The 18,669-nt window shown below is 46.2% G+C and overlaps 2 protein-coding genes across 3 annotated transcripts in view; both read right to left on the bottom strand.

The window, feature by feature from the left end:
• The window catches only part of Matn2 (matrilin 2), a 116,029-nt gene extending 109,951 nt beyond the window's left edge, over positions 1–6,078 (bottom strand). The window contains exon 1 of one of the 2 annotated variants that reach the window (XM_057792171.1): positions 5,813–6,078. The gene's annotated coding sequence lies outside the window, so the exon portion shown is untranslated. The remainder of the gene's footprint in view (positions 1–5,812) is intronic. The other variant, XM_057792170.1, reaches the window with a different exon arrangement.
• An 11,239-nt stretch (positions 6,079–17,317) lies between these two features.
• Positions 17,318–18,669, bottom strand: part of Laptm4b (lysosomal protein transmembrane 4 beta) — a 48,255-nt gene continuing 46,903 nt past the window's right edge. Inside the window, exon 7 of the mRNA XM_057791222.1 lies at positions 17,318–18,330. Coding sequence (XP_057647205.1) covers positions 18,250–18,330 — 81 coding nt within the window. The 3' untranslated portion in view covers positions 17,318–18,249. The remainder of the gene's footprint in view (positions 18,331–18,669) is intronic.

The following is an 18,669-nucleotide window of genomic DNA, read 5'->3' as shown; positions in this document are numbered from 1 at the left end:
CCACACTCCTAACAAAAGTGGCTCTCACATCCCAAAGAATCAAATCTAGACTGCTCTGCTCAGCATTTAAAGCCCCATAGCCTAGCCCTGTGTCACAATGCTGACTGCAGCAACTCCTGCATGGATACTACAGGCATGTGCACCTGTGTGCACACTTCAGCATTAAGCCTCCATTCCTCCACACAGTGTCTTCATTTCCACCTGAATGGAGTTTAAGACAGCTGAGGTTCTGGGTAGGTTATCACCCTTTCAAAATAAAATGTAAATAGAAACAATGTAAACAGCCCTTAACAGCTGAGCAGATAAACAGTAACAGTGAGATACTCTGTGGCAGGACTCGCTGCTTTGTATGTAACATGATACACAATGTGCATGATAAATTGTTAATTTAAAAGTAAACAAGATAAAATATAGAAATAGCCTACAGTTCTAGATATCAGTGTGGTGGCTATATGGGAGGAAAAACACACGAAAGTGGGTATGAAGGAGTCTGGGTGCTGGGATTATTCTATTGATAAATCAGATTCTTGTTTATACGCATGTTTAGATCCAGCAACACCCTTGATTTGTACACTTTTTATATGTACACATCTTAAGAATTTACTTCTAAAAACTATCTTTGAGCCAGGTGGTGGTGGCACACGCCTTTAATCCCAGCACTCAGGAGGGAGGCAGAGGCAGGTGAAACTCTGTGAGTTTGAGGCCAGCCTGGTCTACAGAGTGAGTTCCAGGATAGCCAGAGATACACAGGAAAATGTTGACTCGGTAAAAGGAAATCCTGTTTCAAATCTGGTAGATTTGGGGTTTTTGCTCGCACAGTCAAAAAAAAAAAAACTAAAAGATACACAAAAGAAGAAATCCAAACAGAAAAATCTTTTAACAGGTTCCAGTGTGTTTTACAATGTGTGTATGCTTAAGAGAGAAAGAAAGAAAGAAAGAAAGAAAGAAAGAAAGAAAGAAAGAAAGAAAGAGTATGTACAGTCATAGAAATAAATAAATAGTTTAAAAATAATAAAGTATTTAAAAAGAAAAGTAATATAAAAGAAAAAAAGCCACATAAGATGGGAAATACAAAGGGAGTTTAGATCCTATATGCTGCTGTGTTGATTTTGACAGCTGCTAAGAGACCTGTAATTGAAAGAGGGACTGTTGAAATAAACCAGCTTATATACTTTAGGAATGCCTTAACTTTAAAATGAAAGCCAAGCCAGAAAGTAGTGATGCACGCCTTTAATCCCAACGCTTGGGAGGCAGAGGCAGGCAGATCTCTGTGAGTTCAAGGTCAGCCTGGTCTACAAAATAAGTTCCAGAACAGCTAGAACTGTTACTTAGAGAAACCCCATCTTGAAAAATCAAATAATATTAAAAAAAAAAAAAAAGGAAGTCAAACATACATTTGTCAAATGAAAATCAAAGCTACTTTGGAGGAGAGGTTTTGCTTTTGTTTCCAAAGGAAGCAAGAGGCTGTGGATTCCTTCCATGCTAATATGGTTTGATGGAGGAAGACCCCCGAAAAACTCTGATGGGGACAGATGGTCAAGGTGATCCAACATCCAAAACAGCTTCAAGGCTGCTGACTGAGCTAATTCCAGTCTCACAGAATACTACAGCCGAGATTTAACAATTATCCTGATTTTCTCAGGGTCCCTCAAAGATTACCAGTGCCCCCTAATCAACAGGAAGTTGACTAGAAAACTATACTCATATTTCCAAAATATTTGTTATAAATGTTTGTTTTTGTTTAAGGGGGATTGGTTACAAACTGTAATTAGTCATACCCAATCTCTTTCTAAAAGAAGAAAGGGGCATATGATATAGAAATGATGGGAGGAAAAGGTAGATTATTGAATCTACTTTAATCCAAAAAACAACTGTTAATCTCACAATATTTTACATTGGTATAGATTTTAGTTTATTGATATAAATTTGAAGTTAATTTTGTTATACTGTATGTATATTTCTACTCTAAGGTATTGTGTTTATAAAGCTCAATTAAAAATGTAATGTATATTGGGGGGAGGGGAAGGAGTGGGAAGTTGGATTAGCATATTTTAAAAATATAATGAATTAAAAAATGTAATATAGGGCTGGAGAGATGGCTCAGAGGTTAAGAACACTGACTGCTCTTCCTGAGGTCCTGAGTTCAATTCCCAGCAACCACATGGTGGCTCACAGCCATCTGTAATGAGATCTGGTGCCCTCTTCCGGCCTGCAAGCATACATGGAAGGAATGTTGTACACATAATAAATAAATATTTAAAAAAAAATGTTTAAAAAAAATGTAATATATAATAAAAATACAAATTAATAGTCACCTATAATAGTCATTTTAGTTAGGGTTTCTAGATACACAAAGATATATTTCCAAAAGATAACTATTCTTCAAACATTTTAAAGACCTAAAGAATATGGCATTTAAAATGTTTTAATACCTTAGACTTTTCATGGCAGTGAGCACCAATGTAATGTATTCCAGAGAAGATGATGGGCACCAAAGAAACTTCATAAGGAGTTTGCTTTCTTTATGACAAAAGCTAGCCATTTGGGCAAAGAAACTGCCCTTGCCTCAATTGCTGACGGTTACTGTCCAAACTGGACCAGCAGGATATCAGAAAGGTGACTGTCAAGCTTTGCCAACACAAGGTAGGACAGTCCTTCAAAAATCCTGCTTCACAGAAAAACCTGTCTGATATTTTAGGATTTTAGGCCTGCAGGTCAAAGATTGATGCCCCAATGTTTGAGATGATGAAGTGAGCCTTCTTTTTCCTCATGGGCTCAATGTCATCACAAGAATCTGAGAGACAGTGATGGGAGGAGAGCAATTAGAAGGGAGGGGGAGAAGGAAAGAGGTACCAGGGGGACAGGCTAACTGGGAAGGACAGAGATACAGAGACAGAGTGGGAGACAGGACAGAGAGATTGGAAGACGCTCTTCTTGCATTTGAAAATGGAAGGAGAGACTTGGAGCCAACGATGCAGGAAGTCCTAGAAGTCAGAAACCACAAGGGGCCACGTTTTCCCTGGAGCTGACAGAAAGAATGTGCCCTGCTGACGCTTCCATTTAGCCCCTCGGGGACCCACTTCAGTTTCTGAGCTCTGGGGCTGCCAGACAATGAATTAGTGGAAAGTCATTACACGTGTGGAGGCTTGTTTTCATGCCATGGGGAGCTCTTACAACAACCCTAAGTGGCAATGAGCATTCCAACAGTGGCTTCCCTGCCAGGGCTCTTAGAACCTGCTTAGTCACTGCTTTTAATGCACAGCTATTTCGTAAAATTGTCAGTTTCAACCAGCTCACTCTGCAAGCTAGAGTCCTGGACAGATTCACATTAACTACATTTGATCCACAGAACATACGACATAATCTAGGACCATCTCTCACCTGCTGGAGGAGTGAGCTAACCGCGGCCAAGGTGGTGGTAAGCACCAAGCATTTGCTCAGAGCCAGCCACTGCATGAAGCATACATTCCATGTGTGTAAACTAGGTCAGTTTTCCCAGCATTCCTACTCCTGGTTTACAGATGGGGAACCTGAGGCACAGAGCCCACAGCACTTTTAGTCTTTACAGGCGTGAGGAGCTGGGACAGATATTAAGAACAGTGCTTTGAGCTGTAGCCCCCTCATCTGTCCAGATCACTGTCATTTCACCACTTGACAGGGGTGAGGGCTCAGCCCAGCCCTGCCACCAAGCCACCTTCCGGCTGTGGTGACTGTGACTGCTGAACTGTACTAATTGTCCTGCAGAATTCAGAGATGACCTCACAGGCTCCAAGGGCTGGCCAGACTCTTGGTAGAGCATCCAGCACTGTTTCCTAGCAACACTACAAGCACCACTTTCTGGGGTATCAGCCATCCCCACGGTCTTGTGCACATTTAACAGGGAAGGGAGTCCTGCTTAGGACTGGGACTCCCAGGACAGGAGGCTACGCATGGTACAGAAGCAGCAAGCAAATTCCAGGGGAACTCCTAGAGAGGCCCTGGTTGCCCTGGCTGTTCTCACCTCTCCATGCAGTCCTGGCATCTCCTTAGCCACTGCCCACTCAGCCAGCTTTCCCGGAGACCACGCCTTCTCTCCCTCTCTCCTTCCCCACTCCTACATCTCTCTCTGCCTTCTCCTAGTTGCCAATGAGAACTGCTTCTAGGCAAACTGAATTTTTTTTCCAGACTCTCCAGTGGTTTATATTCCTCCCCTGTCTTTCAAAGAGCAATATCTCTTTGCTTTTTCTAAAATCTTAAGCTTTCAATTGTCTTTTTTCCTTCTTTTTTTTTTTAATTGAGAAAGGGTCTGATGTAGTTCAGGTTGGCTTTGGACTTACTATATAACTAAAATGATCTTGAATTTCCAATCCCCTGACCTCTCTACATTTCAAGTGCTGGGCTTATAGGCATGCGCCACCATGTCAAGCTTTCAACTAGCCTTCTGCTGTCAGAGAAGGATGGTCTTAGCTGGTAGGACCAATTGTCCAAGGGTGTCTCAGATTTCAGTTATGCTATGGTACCTCCAGCAATGAACCTCAGGCTTAACGGTTCCTGACTGCCTGGATCTGGACTCCAGAGCCAGGACCTGCAGAACCCTGGCTTATAGAAAAGAGCTGGCTGGTAGTATAGGGGCTTGAGGCTGAGTTCTGTCGACTGGAATGAAAGCAGGAAGAGAAGGGAAACAGAAGATGAAAACCTGTGGGCATTAATTAGCCTTCAGAGGTGTAGAGGAAAACTTCCGGGCGGCAAACCCACCTTGGTATCTAGATTGGCTTTGTGAAACTATCCCTTTGAAAGCAGGCAGGGGCAATGGTGCTAGAACTTTGGCACAAAACCCCATTAACACATATAGACTACCTGCCTTCTTAGTGCATCCCTCAAGAGATATTTCCCTAGAAAGGGGGTGGGGTGGGCGTGAATTCACTGTTCAAGAGACGTTTTTCTTTACCCAGAAAGGTGGGCGGCAGAGCTCACTAACCGTAGAACTACTCTCCTGACTTCTGTTGAATCTCATTTAATCCTGTAGGATTATAATCCCCACAAGATGGATGAGGAAACTGAAGCCAACGGTTGATGGTTATCTCCAGCACTCCGGCCTGTAAGCTTGGCAGCTGGAGTATAAACGAGGCCGAACTGGTTCCCAAGCATCTGCTCTTCACCCGGGCTCTGCAGCTTCACTGTCTGTTCCTCAAAGGCTGATGGGAAGTGCACTCTGCGGATGCGTTGTGAGAGTGCCACAGTTCTCACTGTTGACTCAATTGGGTTTGTTCAGGATAGTGGAAGCATGTCCCTGAGCTGAGCATTTCCCAGGACACCTACTCCCTCACCAAGGGCTATCTCCATATTTTTCTGTACTCCCCGCAAACTGTTCTCTAGGTTTCCAGCAACTACCACAAAATGCCCTCTTCCTATCCCTCTTCTGCAATACAAAGAAGTCGGAGCAATTATAGAGAACGCAAAGAAAATCCAGACGACCCTGGCCTTGGGATAACCGTCTACAAGGGGGAACCGAGTTATTTTCTACCTGGTAATTAGGACTGTCACTACAAAACCGCTCAACAAGTCCCCAATTCCCTAGTCGGTGTGGAGAGGGTCTGGGTGTCCCTGCGGCGGGGTACAGCGCCCCCGCGGGGCACTCGGGGACCTCTGCTGCGCCGTGCGTCCTGCGCCTGGCCCAGCGTGGCGGGACTTCTCCCGGCTGAGGGGACCCAGCAGTACCACCTCCCTCACCCACGCTCCCCAATGGACAGCGGCTCCCCGACTGCGCCACGTGCGTGCGTCTGTCGGTCAGTGGGTCGGTCTGTCAGCGCCCGGGGCAGCGCGCCGCGCTCACCTGCAGCCACTGCCGCCGGCACCAAGGAAGCGAGGCAGGGGCGCAGCCTCGTGGGTCTGTCTCGGTCGTTCGCCGCCTCGCCCCGCTGAGGACCGCGGAGCTCCTGGAGCACCGCTCCCGGGACGCGACGAAGAAACCCGCGCCAACGCCGTGTCCTGAGCCGCCGCCTTCAAGTCCCATCCCAGAGCGCTCCCCGCGCTTGCTGGCTGCCTGCGAGGCTCTGGGCGAGGGCGGCGCGGGGAGGCGGTACCGCGCGAGGGTGGGGAGCGGGCGGGCGGGCGGAAGGAGGGGTGTCCTCTTTGGAGATGGGGAAGGCGGGGAGAGGCGGCGGCCAGAGCTGCCCCACCCTGAAGACAGCCCCCAGCCCCGACCGTGGTCGCGCTCCCTGCCTGCTGGCAACCTCACTCTCCCTGTGCGTCCCCAGCCCGAGTAGGATGGATGGGTCTCCAGAGTCAGGAGCAACTGGAGGCTTTAGGCGCTTGTTGGTCGGGGGTGGGGGTGGGATTCCTGGTAACAGTAGTCATAGCAGGAATACTATAACCTGAACTGGAGACTATTTTTTTGGCTAGAGGCATCCATCGACCACGATGATGAAGAAAGAAGTGGTGAGAATTGAAGATGACTAGAGCCAGGAACTGTCTTGGCAGTCTGGGGCGGCCCCTCCAGTGCCAATTCACATTAACAGTATCTATCCACTGGCCTTGGACCAGCCCCTGGAGTAGGAAAGGAGATTAGAATGCCAAGGTTCCTCCCCTGAAGGGGCAGAGTCTAGTTCAGGCAAGACTTAAAGAAATTATGGGCAAGACTTCTGTAACTTTGTTAAGTGAGGGGAACCTTACCTGAGCGAGGGGCCTTATTTGGAGGGACAGAGAAAATATGCCTGACCAGTAGCAGGGAACCGAGCTGATTACCCCACTCTACCGTATCTGGGCCGACAGGAGTCTACAGTAGTCAGGGATATTTCCCAATAAAACCCTGAATCCTGCAGGGCGGTGGTGGCGCACGCCTTTAATCCCAGCACTCGTGGTGGCGCACGCCTTTAATCCCAGCACTCGGGAGGCAGAGGCAGGCGGATCTCTGTGAGTTCGAGACCAACCTGGTCTACAAGAGCTAGTTCCAGGACAGTCTCCAAAACCTCAGAGAAACCCTGTCTCGAAAAAACCAAAAAATAAAAAACAAAAAAAACCTGAATCCTATCGTCCAGCTGCTAAGCCAATACACCTCATCCGGGTTTTACCAAACTACCAGGGAAAATCAGAGCTAAACATATTCAACGTATCTGTGCTTTTGGCTGCTGCCTGTGTTTTGTAAGTACCCAACAACTCCTATTCGATGAGAGGCGGTCCCTGGAACATAAATAAATGTCCTGTGCAAGACCCATTCCTCCCCAAAGCTCCAGGGGTGGGTAATTAAAATCTCAGCCACGGCACCCAGGAGATAAAGGCAAGTGGATCTCGGTGCCTATGAGGGCAGTGTAGTCTACACGGTGATTCCAGGCCTGCTGAGGTGCCATAGTGAGGCAGTCAAACACAAAACAACAAAAATGTAAAATAAAGGGTCGGCACACTCAGGCCTTGCTGACAAGAAACAAGCAGGGGCTCACCCTTTTGTGTTCCTCACCTGAACCTTAGCCCCACAGGCTGCTGCTGGCAGCCTGCATTTATCAGGAATGTTTTCCTTTGGTCTTTGGGAGGAAGAAGGTGGAGGTCATAAAACAGAGCAAAATCTCCAGGAAATGTTTGGTCTTGGAACCCACAGAACAAAATTCTTCCTGAGTTGGAGCCAGTGAAAACTCCCGAAGGGTTGGAAAAGCTGAGCTACAAATTATGAAAACGTATTTGTAATATGCATCTCTAGTCCAAGACACCCGTAGGATCCAGTCATTTACCAGGGAAACTATAATCTGGAAATGCTTCTGATTTTTAAGGAGGCTCTGGCTTAATAATGATCCCCATTATCTGGTTTGGGCCAGTTAAAATGGGTGTTCCCCACCCCCCAGGGAGTTCTGTGGGAATTCTTCGGAATAGGAAATCTTGGGTGGAGCAGGGCTGAGGGCAAGGCAGAGGGGTCAGGCGAGTGGTTCTGCTTGGTGGGATGCTCTTCAGGTCTGCAAATAAATAAAGATAGTGAATCAAACGCAGGTTCAGTGAAATACAGAGTCAGAGCGTGGTTTACCTCTTTGGTACCTTGTGCAGGGCAAGGCAATAAATGTAAATTGATGAGAAGGACTCTTGGAGGAAAGGCCCAGATCTGCCCTTCTGCCTGGGGCTTCGCTGCAGAAAACCTCATTTAAAAGAAGCATGGGATGAAATTTTTAGGTCACATGAACAAACCAGAGTGAAGGCAGCAGGAGTTGACAGAGTTCGTGAAGTGACCATTTGGTCAGACGTTGGTAGCGAGGCTGCAGGTCCACTGGCCTTGCTCTGTCTCCACAGAGGGTCTTCCCTGGTTAGTGTTTTATCAACTTGAGAAGCGTCTGGGAAGAAGGAATTGAGAAAATGCCTCCATCAGACTGGCCTGTGTAGAAGGAGCTGTGGGCAGGCCTGCTTTTTGTCCCGCCTGGCTCCCTCTGCAGTGAGGAGCTACTGGCCCTTTCCCATCGCCCAGCTCTTGCACAGCTAGCTTTACCCAAAATAATTACACGGAAACTGTATTCTTTTAAACACTGCTTGGCCCATTAGCTCTAGCCTCTTACTGGCTAATTCTCACATCTTGATTAACCTATTTCTAATAATCTGTTTAGCACCACGAGGTGTTGGCTTACCAGGAAGGATCTTAACCTGCGTTCATCTTGGAGAGGAGAGCTATAGCACTGCCTCACTGCCCTTCTTCCCAGCATTCTGTTCTGTCTACTCCGCCTATCTAAATTCTGCCCTATCAGGCCAGGCAGTTTTCTTTATTAATTAACCAATGAAAGCAACAGATTGATAGAAGACACTTCCACATCAGGCCTGCAGGCAAATTTGTGGGGGAATTTTTCTTGATTAATGATTGATATGGGAGAGTTCAGCCTACTGTGAGTGGTGCCTGGGTTGTATTTTAAAAAGCAAGCTGAGTGGGCATAGACAGTTGTGTCTTTGAGTTCAAGGCCAGCCTGGTCTACAAAGAGTGAGTTCTAAGGCAGTCAGGAATACACAGTGAGACCCTATCTCAAAAAATAAAAATAAATAAACAAAAGAAGAAAGTAATGCAGAAATCTAGTCATTAGCATTTTGCCTGCATAGTCTCTGCTTCAGTTCCTGCCTCCGGGTTCCTGTCTTGACTGACCTCTATGGACTGGGATTCAGGTTATGTAGAACAAACAAACCCTTTCCTCCTGATGTTGCTTTTGATTAGGGTTTTATCCCAGAAAGAGAAAGCAAATTAAGCACAGGGTCTATTTGGAATTGGAGGGGTGTGTCATTTCACACAGGCCTCAAACTTATGAAGGGCCTCAAATGTAGACTTTTCTTTCAAGATTTGTATATATGTGTGTGTATGTGTGTGTGTGTGTGTTTTGCCAGTGAATGAAAAAAAGAAAAAGGAAAGGACATGACTGCTCCTAGGTGTGGTGAAGGAGAAAGTTTATTATAGGTATGTGGGAGAGCATAGCCAGATACAGGGATATCTGGGAGAGTCCAGTTATCAGACTGAACTGGGCCAAGTAGGGAGAGGGGTGGGAGAAGGGAGAAGAGAGAGAGGAACCAGGTACAGCAGCCAGGAGGCCAAAAGTACAAAAGGGAAGGGGGGAGGTAACTAAAATGTCTGGATTATATAGGGAAGAGCCTCTGGGGGAAGGGCAGCCCACCCCCTGATCTGGAGAGTTCAGGGTAAAGGGTGGGGTATGCTGTGAGCCACACCTTGTAAAGGGAGGAACTGAGAGATGCTGGGAGGTCCTGGCAGCCAGGTCTGCTTTGATATGTTAAAGAGGCACCTCCCCTGTTTGTCCCAGGTTTTAACCAGAGGTGTGACTAGAGCCCTTGAAGATCAGAAAAGTCTGAGACTGGAGGTATGAGTGTTTGTGAGCCACCATGTGGGTCCAGGGAATCAAACCCAGATTCTGTGCAAGAGCAGCCAGTGTTTTTAATTACTGAGTCATCTCTCCACCCACCCACACCCACCCCTCTTTTTTTTTTTTTTTTTTTAGATAGTGTCTCCCTATTGCTGGCCTGGAACTCACTATGTAAACCTCACTAGCCTCAAATTCACAGGTATCTGCCTTCCTCTTTTTCTGCTGGGATTAAAGTCCTGCACCACCACACCCAGCGAGAAAGATTTCTGAACAAACACATCCACCTACCTTAGAAAGACAAGATGAGAGGAACAAGGAAAAGTAATAGAACAAGTCAAAACCTTGTTGAAGAAAACAAAACATTGCAGAGGATTCAGATTTGTGTGTGTGTGCACGCGCGCATGCACTTGCACAAGAGTATATGGACATGTGTGTTTGTGTGCATGCTCACAGGTAAATGTGTGTATCTGTGTGCGTGTGTGCTCACAGGCAAGTGTACATGCATGTGTATGTGTGGGAGGTGTTAGTGTGTGGTTATGCATGTAGAGACAGGAGGACAGTCCTAGGTGATTGCCTTAGTTTCTGAGACAGGGTCTCCCATTGACCGGAACTCACTGCTTAGGCTGGACTGGCCAGCCTGCTAGCTCCAGGGATCCACTGTGTCCTCCAGAGATCCACTGTGTCCTGCTTCCCCAGTGCTGGGAATATAAGCGCATGTCACCATGCCTGGGCCTCTTCTTGATGATGTAGGCTGAGGATCTGATTCTGTTCCTCATGGTTGCAAGGCAGACACTTGGCCAACTGAACTATCTCCCCAGTCTATGGATTCCAATATGTTTTGGGTTTTGTTTTTGTTTGTTTGTTTGTATTTTCTAAGATTGAATTTTTATTTATTTTATTATTATTATTATTATTATTATTTTCGAGACAGGGTTTCTCTGTGGTTTTGGAGCCTGTCCTGGAACTAGCTCTTGTAGACCAGGCTGGTCTCGAACTTACAGAGATCCACCAGCCTCTGCCTCCCAAGTGCTGGGATTAAAGGCGTGCGCCACCACCGCCCGGCCTAAGATTGAATTTTTATTTATGTCTATATGTGTGTATGAGTGTGAGTTTGTGCATGAGTGCAGTGTCAGGAGACCAGAAGAGGGCACTGGATCCCTGAAGCTGAAGCTATAGCACAGCCGTGAGCTCCACAGCATGGATACTGGAAACCAAATGGCTACTCCTCTACAAAGCAGCATGAAATGCTTTTTTCTTCTTCTTCTTCTTCTTCTTCTTCTTCTTCTTCTTCTTCTTCTTCTTCTTCTTCTTCTTCTTCTTCTTCTTTTTTGGTTTTTCGAGACAGGGTTTCTCTGTAGCTTTGGAGCCTGTTTAAAGGATTAAAGGCGTGTGCCATCACCACCCAGCTTTACTTCTTTACAAAACTTGCCCTATGCCATCTTAGAGGCTTCTCAGCTCTAACCTGGAGTTAAGAGCATGTGGTATTTGTGGAAACCGACCGTAGAATGAGTCAAGAGGCTTGCAGAGGAGTCTTTAAGCAAGTGATGTGTAGAAGCATCCTTGGAAACACATTGCTGTCTTTTCATCCAAAACATACAAAGAACTGGCATGAAGTGGTCATACCTGTCTTCTCTCAGAGACATTACTGAGTTTTGGCACTGGCTGCCTGGTGTTAAAACAGGTTGTGAGGTACTTGGGCAGTGACTATATCCTCCTGTCCTATAAGACCCCCTCTCCCCGCAGCACTGGCAGAGCACAGTAAGGAGTCAAGAGTAACAATATAGCAAATGTGAAGGCTTCCCGCATCCTCCTTTTCCCACGAAAGCCAGCTGTGACATGGTTAGCACCAGAGCCCAACAGAAGAAGAAACACTACAAATAGTTAATGGGAAGAATAATGCGATAGTCTGCCGAGAGCCACATGTACATCACCAGATGGAGAAAACATTTGCAGTGCAATAAAATGAATAATTTCATTGATAGCGAAGTCTCCAAGCAATGGAAGAAGATGCAGTAACCAAATTCTGGGAGAGTCGAAAGGGTTTTTGGTTTTTTTGAAAGATTTATTTCATGTGCATGAATGTTTTGCCTGCATTTATCTACACACGCACACACACACACACACACACACACCCCACATGCATGACCAGTACCTTCGGAGACCAGAAGAGGGTGTGTTCAGTTTCCTGGAACTGGCATTATAAGCCACCATGTGGATGCAACAGGATTCTAGTCTTCTGCAAGAACAGCCAGTGCTCATAACTGCTGAACTCTATCTCCAGCTCCAGTTGGGTTTTTGTATTTGTTTCTTTGTTTGCTTTGTTTTTTTTTTTTTTTTTTTTTTTTTTTTTTCTGAGAGCAGACCTTCTGCAAGAGCTCAGTCTTCCTGATCAAGCTAAGTGAGGTGATACCAAGTAACACTGCTTCACAGTGACAGAAAGCTTGTCAGGACGATGTTTAAATATAATGTAACATACCAATAGGCTAAAGGACAAAGCCCACACAATCTTCTCCACGAAAGCAGAAACATACCTAATAAAATACAAAGCCCCAAGAAAAGCACCCACGAATGAGAAACAGAAAGGAGCTTTGTTAACCTAATAAAGGGTATTCACAAAACGCAGTGACCAACTTGGTGTCTGACACCGGGAGACGGGAAGCTTTCCAGGGCTGGGAGCAAGACTCTCCCCACTGTCACTCACTGTTCCTCTAGAAAACAAAAGGCACCTGGATGGAACAGAGAAAAAACAAAACAAAAAACAAAGCCGGATCCATTTGCAGAGAGCCTAATACATAGTCATGCTAAGGCACAGACTACGGAACCATTAGGATGAATACGACAGCTTGGCAAAGCTTGGGGATACAAGATCAATGATCCAAAGCAGAGCTAGGTATTGAACTCAGGGCACTGTGAACTAGGCAAGTGTTCTACCCCAGATCATCTGCTGGTGGAGATTACTGTACAAGAACACAGGGAACTGACAGGAAGAAATTCCATCACTCGCCTTCTGGAATCCTGCAAGATGTTCATAAAACATGAAGGACAAACACTACTTAGCCCAGCCGCACAAGACTGCACTTTGAATCTGAAGTGCCAGGAGGTATGTAGACATGTATCTGAGCCCCATATTCTGATCAGAATTCCCCCCTGGACACCTAAGGTCTCAGGGTTTAGATTTGATCACTTACTGCTTTCATGATATAGAGACAGAGAAAAGGAGAAAGTCCTGGAGAAAAAGGTTTCCATGCAGAGATGCACAGATTAAGGTCACACTGAAGGAACATGATCACAAGAATAGTAAGAGCTGGGTTTTTTGTTTTTCTGATCTCAAATTTAAGCAGAGCATTAGCTAAGCTCTTACCTTAGCAGTCCTTTGATCTTTCTTCAAAGAGCAATCCTTTAATGACTGGGTTGGTGTCCTTTCCCTGTAACCTCTGGTTCTCTTCTAAAAGTCAACACACACATGCGCACTCCCACACACACACACACACACATAAACGCACATGCACGCACGCACGCGCACACACACATAGCATAAACACTCCTCCAGCTGTGGCTTTGGTGGGTCTGCCTGAGGGACCCTTCCCTTAGAATGCCCCATAGGAATGCATTTCCCTGCAGTGGACTCCTCTGTGAGAACTCTTCTCTGTGGGATTCAAGCTTAGCTGAATGACGGATCTGTGGTGATTACTGGGAGTGGGATTACAGCTGGCTTTAATTTTTCTCATGTGCTTATTTTCATCCTAGTAAATACTTTTTGAGAACCTTCTATTTGCCAGATGTGTGCCAGGCACTGAGAGAAAAATGAGCAACACATACCCAACTGGGGGATCACAGAGAAGAAAATAACAGTAACCAGAATGTACCATGTGATTTGATGGGAGATGCTGGGCATGTTATGGGCATCACAGAACAAATGCCTCCAGATCAGTGCTTCCTAAGACTCCCAAAATGTGAGCCCCAACAAATGAGTTATTGGCTTTTCTACTTCATGTCATTAAATTCCAGTGCCAACAAGATGGCTCAGTAGGTATAGGTCCTTGCCAACATCACCCAAGTCCAACCCCCAGATCCATATGGTCAAAAAAATTCCCAAAAGTTGTCCTCTGACCTCTACCCATGCATTGTAACGAGCATGTGTGTGTTTTAAAGATTTAATTTTTAACTATGGTTGTGTACACGTGTGTGCATGTGTGTGTGCATGTGTGGAAGTATGTGCACACTATTTTGGATGCACAAGGAAGTCAGAAGTGCAGGATCCCCTGGAGCTGGAGTCACAGGCAATTTTAAGTTGCCTGACATGGGTACTAGGATTTGAACTCAGATCCTCTGAAAGATCAGTCCAGGCTGCTCTTAACCTCTGGGCCATCTCTCCAGCTACACACACAGTAAAATTTTCAAATGCAGGCTACACAGAGAAACCCTGTCTCGAAAATAAAGCAAACAGAAAATTTCAAATGCAACAAAACCCACAAATATACTATGTTCCCTGATGTCCAAGATACTTGATTTTTAAAAAATAACGTGGAAGAAAATGAACTCTAGCTGGAGTCTGGCTGGAGGTCTTCGGGTCACTGTGTGCCCTTGGAAGGGATGGCGGGACTCTAGCCCACCTTTCTCCTCACAATGAGAAAGAGTTCTGTCACGCCAGAGTGTGCTGCCCTGACACAGCACCAAAGGATAATGTACAGAAAACCCCCAAACAAAGAGCCAAAGCAAGCCTTGCAGCAGTTAACGATCTCGGTCGGCTATACCGAAAGATTCCTGTGCTGCGACAAAAACTGTGCTGCCAATGACTTTGCTGTAAAACATGTGGATATATGGCATAGGATAAAGCAAGCGAGTCCACTGTGCTATTGTAAGGCAAACCCTTCATCCCGAGGCAGCAGCTGCTCTTCCTAATTGGGGTCCTCTCATGGGCCTAAAGGGCTCAAAGCTTCACTTTGACGGAACACATTCTAGGAGACAGCTTCTCTCTCCCGTCTTGGTGTTCTCTTCTGCAGAAGGCAAGCATGGGCTGCTGGGAGACGGGTGTAGATATGGCTGGTTTCCATATACCATGAGCCATTTAGCAGAGAACTTGGCCACTGTGCAGGAACACTTGAAGTGAATTCCATGGGTGTGGAGATAGCCCTGTAATGTCTCCTTTTCCCTTTCCTTTTAGAACACATGTATAGGAGCTGCCAAGCCCCATTTCACACAGCCACAGGCACTATTTTTGGTTGTTAAGGCTGGAGGCAGGGAGCCCTGAAATGGCTTTGCCTATGCTGTCAGTTCTGTGAGAGCTGCTCTTTCAGGACCTTGGCAAAGACATCTGCCTTCTCCCCTCCAGAACCTAGGCCTGCTTATGGGCCTGCAGCATGACAAGGCAGTATATAAGTCAGCTTCTACACTGGCTGAAAACACACAAACACACACAGACAGACAGACAGACAGACACACACACTTTAACACTTTAAAAAGAAAATGTTTTCAGTTTCATTAATTTTCCTCTATCCTGAAGCTCGGCCTGATCTCCCCCTCCCCCCCCTCATGATGACTATTTCAAATGCAGTATTTCTCTACGGATAAAGCTACTTTAATAGCAACAGCCTTGCAGACTGTCCACTGAGATCATTAGTAAGGACTGTGGTTATTAAGGGTGGAGAGACAAATGACCTGGGCTGAGGTTTTGTTTTTTTTTTTTTTTTTTTTTTTTTTTTTTGGTTTTTCAAGACAGGGTTTCTCTGTGGTTTTGGAGCCTGTCCTGGAACTAGCTCTTGTAGACCAGGCTGGTCTCGAACTCACAGAGATTCACCTGCCTCTGCCTCCCGAGTGCTGGGATTAAAGGCGTGCGCCACCACCGCCCGGCCTGGGCTGAGGTTTTTAGGTTAAGTAAAACTAAACAAATGTTGGAGACGAGAGCTTTTTCTTTAAAAACTAGGAGACAAGAAAGGTGTGAGTGTTAAGTGTTTGTCTTCTTGAAGACGGTTGGTGAGGGAAGGGCATGGGCATGGACAGACTCTGGGGGGCGCTGCAGTGTAAGCAGGGAGAAACAGGAGGTGGGGACCCATTGGCCTCAGCCTCTCCCTGACAGCCCAGCAGTCTGAGCAGCTGGTTCTAATGAGAGCTGTTTCTGAAGTGGACCAACTGCCACTCAGTAAATGGGTTTAATTTTAAGTTAAAATCATTCCTTCCCTGTAGCCTAGCGCATGGCCTAAAATCCCCTCCTGCAGGGGCTGCACAAGCACAGCCCCATTTGTGAACTTTGAGAGGGAGAGTTTGAAGTTGAGACCTTAATTAAAGACTTGAGTGTGAAGATGAAAACCCCGAAGGATCCTTAGGCAGTGATCACAGGACAGGAAGCATCTAGGTATGGCTGCTTTCTATTACTGGAGATCAAGATGGGGTATCAGTCAGTACGTATCAGTCCATAGTCCTTTCCAGCAGCCCCACACACTCCAGAGGCAAGCATGCCTCTCTATTTGATCATGTGGCATTTGCAGAAAGTATTAGGCAAAGGGGAACAAGCTTACAGCTGTGGTTTCCTTATGCACCCTCCATGGGGATCATTAACCACCAGCTATAGGCCCTTTCTACTCTAAAGGTTCGTTGTGTCTAACCTTGTGTAAATCTTAGAGACACAAAGCTTCAAGGGGCAGAATTGTTCTAATTAAAAAAAAAAAAAATCCCTGAGATAAGGCTGATTCTCGGGGATAGAACACATCATTCCCTGCCTCCCGTCTTTCCTTTTCATTTCCTGTATCTTAAGTGATAAAGCTCTAACGAAAGGCCAGGAAGGGTTTATTCTGGCTCACACGTCCAGGGTTCACTCCCATCGCAGCGGGAGAGGCAGCAGGAAACTGGTCAAAGTTCGTCCAGTCAAGAAAGCAATGTATGCTGATGCTCAACTTTCTCTCTCCACTTGTATGGGGTCCAGGATTCGCTGCCCAGAGAATGGTCCCGCCCACAGTAAGCAGGTCTTCACTATGTCCATGAACATAATCAAGACAGCCCAGAGGCCCATCTCCCGGGAGATTCTAAATCCTGTCAAGGTGACGATTAACACCGACATCACATCTCGAAACACAGTAATATCACATTTGCTTATTGAGAGTGCTTGGTGACCAACTGTGCCAGTAACGTGCCAGTAACCCCAGCATTAGGGAAGTAAAGGCAAAAAGATCTTGAGTTGGAGGCCAACCTACCTGGGCTATACAGCAAGCTCCCGGCCAAGCTTTTAGAAAGCAAACCCCATCTCAAAAAAATAAAAGGGGGTGGGTGGGTTTTGGGTACTATGGACACAAAGATATCACACACCACCGGTAGATACCCAAAGTGTGAAGGACAGGTTAGTGACATCGGATGCTGGGTGTTGTTGGCTCCTGGCTCTTCTTAGTCCAACCAATCCAATTTCACCAGCATTTAAATATTAAAGATAAATCTGTGCAGTGGTTGAGCCGTGTGCATTTGTGTAGCTGAGGGAAGGGGAGAAGGGCTATGCACAATCATCAGAGCCAGGGTTGTTTTCTTGGATGCAGACAAACTTTAATTGCAAAGCTGTGTGTACAGCACATTCTGTGACGAAACAGGCAGGACAGCTGCTCGCTTTCAGAGACAGAAACATTTTTTCCAATCCAGTCTCGAGCATCCTCAAGGGAGCGATCCTCCTCATCTTTCTGAAGACCACTTGACATTTTAATAGGTGATTAGACATACTTAAAAAGAAACCCAAAGTAGAATGTATCTTCCGAGGAGAGAGGGTGAAAAACCCTTTTCCATTCTTCTAGACAAACACTCATGGGCACTTCTTTTGCTGGGGCAAACACACTGAGGAGAAGTGGGCTCTTCGGTGCCAAACAGGCCAACCCTGAACAGACACCCTGGGCAGCAGGTTCCCACCCGCTCTGTTTGGTGTTACTTCTCGGCCTTTATTTAGCACAAGGTAAATCCTTGACCAGCAAATTCAGAATAGAATTTGGGGATTGTAGGGAAATTCTTCTATCATATATGTAAGGGCTCCTTACTACCTAATTAGAACAATTAATATTATTTGTATTAGGGTTTGTTATATGTATATATTGGAATGGTTTAAGTACTATCTAATTTTTATTTTATACTTTCAAGAGAGTCAGAAGGAATGGAGAGAAACGGTGTGACTGAGTGCCCAGCTGTGGGGCCAGGCAGCTACAAACCAGCCTCTGGGAAGGCCACCTACAGCTCTGGGAAAGACTAAGAGAGATCATTGAACCAGACCCCCACCAAAATCTACAGCTACTCTGGTGTTCTAGCTACAGCAGATGTTCCAAACAACAGAGGCTTCAACTTAACATCTAAATTGTAAAATGTGGTATTTTAACAACAGACAGGCTCAGAGAGCTCATCTGGGAAGTGACATCACAGGAGGAAGTGACATCACAGAAGGCAGCTGCAGACTCAACTGCTGCTCCCAAATCCTCTGCTCCGCTCAGGCAGACACGTAAGGTGGTGGTGGCTCCTTGGTTGTACCGGTCACAGCATTGGCGTCATCATACGGAGGCAAAAGCACCTGGAGAGGAGAGCCCAGAGTCAGTATTGAAAGCAGGTGTACAGGTACATAGTCCCGGACACGCACGCAGATAAACCCTGCCTGCGTCCTGCCCTCAATTCAGCTTCTCACTAAGTGGATACAGTTAATGATACTCTGCATCCTTAGAGCAGCACCTGGGAGGGACTTCCTGGGCCTCTGCTTTCCCTGCCACTTCCTACCTGTGCCTGCATAGCTAGACTGTGTAGTGCAAAAGAATAAGGGGGTGACAATGGTTCTCCACGGGGTGTGCACATGGGGCAGGCCCTAGGTCGACGGCAGAACCCACAGCTGTGACCTCGAGAGACGGGGGAGGACCGA

Source organism: Chionomys nivalis, chromosome 17 (genome assembly GCF_950005125.1).
Source record: "Chionomys nivalis chromosome 17, mChiNiv1.1, whole genome shotgun sequence".
In the NCBI taxonomy this organism is placed as follows: Eukaryota; Metazoa; Chordata; class Mammalia; order Rodentia; family Cricetidae; genus Chionomys; species Chionomys nivalis.
The sequence above is the reverse complement of the archived record's forward strand: the minus strand, read 5'-3'. Positions and strand labels throughout refer to the sequence as shown.